The sequence below is a fragment of the Lucilia cuprina genome, chromosome 3 (assembly GCF_022045245.1).
Source record: "Lucilia cuprina isolate Lc7/37 chromosome 3, ASM2204524v1, whole genome shotgun sequence".
Taxonomy (NCBI): Eukaryota; Metazoa; Arthropoda; class Insecta; order Diptera; family Calliphoridae; genus Lucilia; species Lucilia cuprina.
In genome coordinates this window covers 11,820,153-11,822,816 of record NC_060951.1, presented here as the reverse complement: position 1 = coordinate 11,822,816, position 2,664 = coordinate 11,820,153, and the positions used below count along the sequence as shown (strand labels likewise).

At 27.5% G+C, this 2,664-nt stretch overlaps 1 protein-coding gene across 6 annotated transcripts in view; it reads left to right on the top strand.

Annotated features, from left to right (window-relative positions):
- LOC111681447 (endoplasmic reticulum resident protein 44) overlaps positions 1-1,931 on the top strand; it is a 15,969-nt gene extending 14,038 nt beyond the window's left edge. For all 6 annotated transcript variants that reach the window (XM_046946221.1, XM_046946219.1, XM_046946220.1 and 3 more), the window contains 3 exons: positions 863-1,129; positions 1,199-1,397; positions 1,474-1,931. In XM_046946221.1, the coding sequence (XP_046802177.1) occupies positions 863-1,129; positions 1,199-1,397; positions 1,474-1,612 (605 nt within the window). In that variant the 3' untranslated portion in view covers positions 1,613-1,931. The remainder of the gene's footprint in view (positions 1-862; positions 1,130-1,198; positions 1,398-1,473) is intronic.
- The last annotated feature ends 733 nt before the right edge of the window (positions 1,932-2,664 follow it).

Genomic DNA, 2,664 nt, shown 5'->3' with positions numbered 1-2,664 from the left:
GCGCATGGTACCGGTCATAGCCAATGTGCAAAAATTGCCACCTGAGTCTTCATTGAAGAAAAAGCGGCGATGGTAGACCGTTCTCAAGTCTACCCTGTGGATGAAAAAGACCACCGTGAGATAAGGCCGACACGGCAGGTGCTCACGTTAAAACTATCGACAGTCCATAGACTAGTCAATAAACAAGTCTCTACTAACTGCGTATAGTAGTCAATAGACTAGACAATAAACAATATACTAGTCAATAGACAATAGATTATGTCAAGAGACATGTCAACACACCACTAGTCAATAGACTTGTTAATAGACTAGTCAAGTTAATAGACTAATCAATAGATAACTGCATGAAATAGTTAAAAGGCTAGACAATATACTAGTTAATAGACCGATAAATAGATAGTCCAAGAGGTTTGTCAATAGGTTAATCAATAGATTAGTCAATAGGTTAACCAATAGAGTAGTCAATAGGTTAACCAATAGAGTAGTCAATAGGATAGTCAATAGACTAGTATATGGGCAAATCAACAGACTAGTCAATATAGTTGTCAATATCCCATTAGATTTTTCAATAGATTAGACTGTTCAATAGACTAGTGCATCTTTTACTTTCTCCATGACATTATACAATAGCTAAAGAGAAATTGACAAACTTTTTATCAAATCTCCGAAAAATCAGAAGGTTCTTTATGTAAATAATTCATTTATACTAATAAATACTCTAGTTCTAATTCCTAGTTTAAAATAAAGAAAACTCACACACAATCACCATACAAATGCACATGAATCATTATGCAAATGAAAAAAGGACATTTTCTTTTTAAATTTAAAAAAAATTTCTTTTATTCTTCAACTTACATTCTAGGTTCACCCATTATTGTCTTTAGACCCGATGTTGCTGTGACACATGAAAATGATGAAACTTATACGGGCAGTTTAAAGAATTTCGATGAATTGAAAATATGGATACAAGAGAAATGTGTGCCGTTGGTGCGTGAAATAACATTTGAAAATGCTGAAGAATTAACCGAAGAAGGTTTGCCATTTTTGATTCTATTCCATCATCCCGATGATACCAATTCCATTAAGGATTATAAGGCCATTATAGATCATCAATTATTAGATGAAAAACGTAAGTTTTTTTTTGGGGTTTTTGATTTTGATTTTTTTTTCTAAATTTATTTTCTTTTTATAACTTTAGAAAACATTAATTTCCTTACGGCTGATGGTAAACGTTTTGCTCATCCTTTACATCATTTGGGTAAATCGGAAGAAGATTTACCATTGATTGCCATCGATTCATTTAGACACATGTACTTATTCCCCAACTTTAAGGATATGTACACGCCCGGTAAACTTAAGCAATTTTTACAAGATTTATATAGTGGAAAGTTACATCGGTAAGTAGTTTTATTTGAAAATTTATTAAAAATATAATTTGATAATTTATTGATTTTGTTCTTTTTTTATTAATAGTGAATTCCATTATGGTCCTGATCCCTCTACTAATGAGGTACAAAGTGAAGTTGTAAATACCTCGCCGCCAGAGTCAACATTTAAGAAATTGGGTCCCTCTAAGAATCGTTACACTCTGCTTCACAAAGATGAATTGTAAATTGTAAATAATTATTCTTCTCACTTCTAAAAACCAGCATATAAATATTCACACATTTACTTTATTTTTATATTGTTTAATGAAAGTATTGAAATGTGCCTGTTTATGCTGTTTAAGGAATTCCAGTTTCTTTTCTATATCTTTAAAAAACAATTAAATAATTATTTTGTTTTTTGTGTATCCCTCCCTCCTCTACTCCTATACTACTTTAGGATCTTTTTTTTTAATAATAATATGCTTTAAAATTTAATTGTTGATTTAAACAATAATTGTGATTTTTTTCCACATACATTTAAAATAAAACTATAATTAAATAATAGTAATATGAAAACAAATTATTATAATAATAAAAAAATTATAAATAAAACATGAACTTTACTTGCTGAATTACTATCTAACATTTTGTCATCTTTTTAGAATTTAGAAATATTTATAATTATTAATTAAGATTAATTAATATTATCTAAATTATATATTTCTTACATTATAAATATTTCTATTACAATTGCTATTCATACATATATAATTCTTTTTTAACCCTTGGAAATTTTCAACTGAAATAAATCTATCTTTTCCTTGTAATATTTGAAACTTCTGGGCAGCAAATTAAGTCATTCAAAGTTTTTATTTAAATTCTTTTAAATATTATTAAAAGATTTTATTTGCTTGGGAATGTTCATATTTGTTCTAGTACTAAAGGCTTCCTTAATTTTATATTGCTTTGCTTTCTATTATACATTTTCAGTTGTAACAAATCTTAAAATTTTTATAAGGGTTTTATAAAATAAACGAAAAAGTTTGTGTTTTAGGAAGCATTAAAAAAAATCATAAAACTTACAAAAATAGTTTGTATAATGTATTATAAATTATGTATAATAAAGTTTAGATTTAATAAAAAACAACAACTAGCAAATGTGTTTTTATTTAAGATTGATGTGAGGTCAATTACGTTAATGATGTATTTCACAAAGTTCTTTGATAATCGCTGCATTTTCTTTAATAGTTCTAATGTCGAAACAATAAAATACTTAACGAAATACTTGTTTAAACCA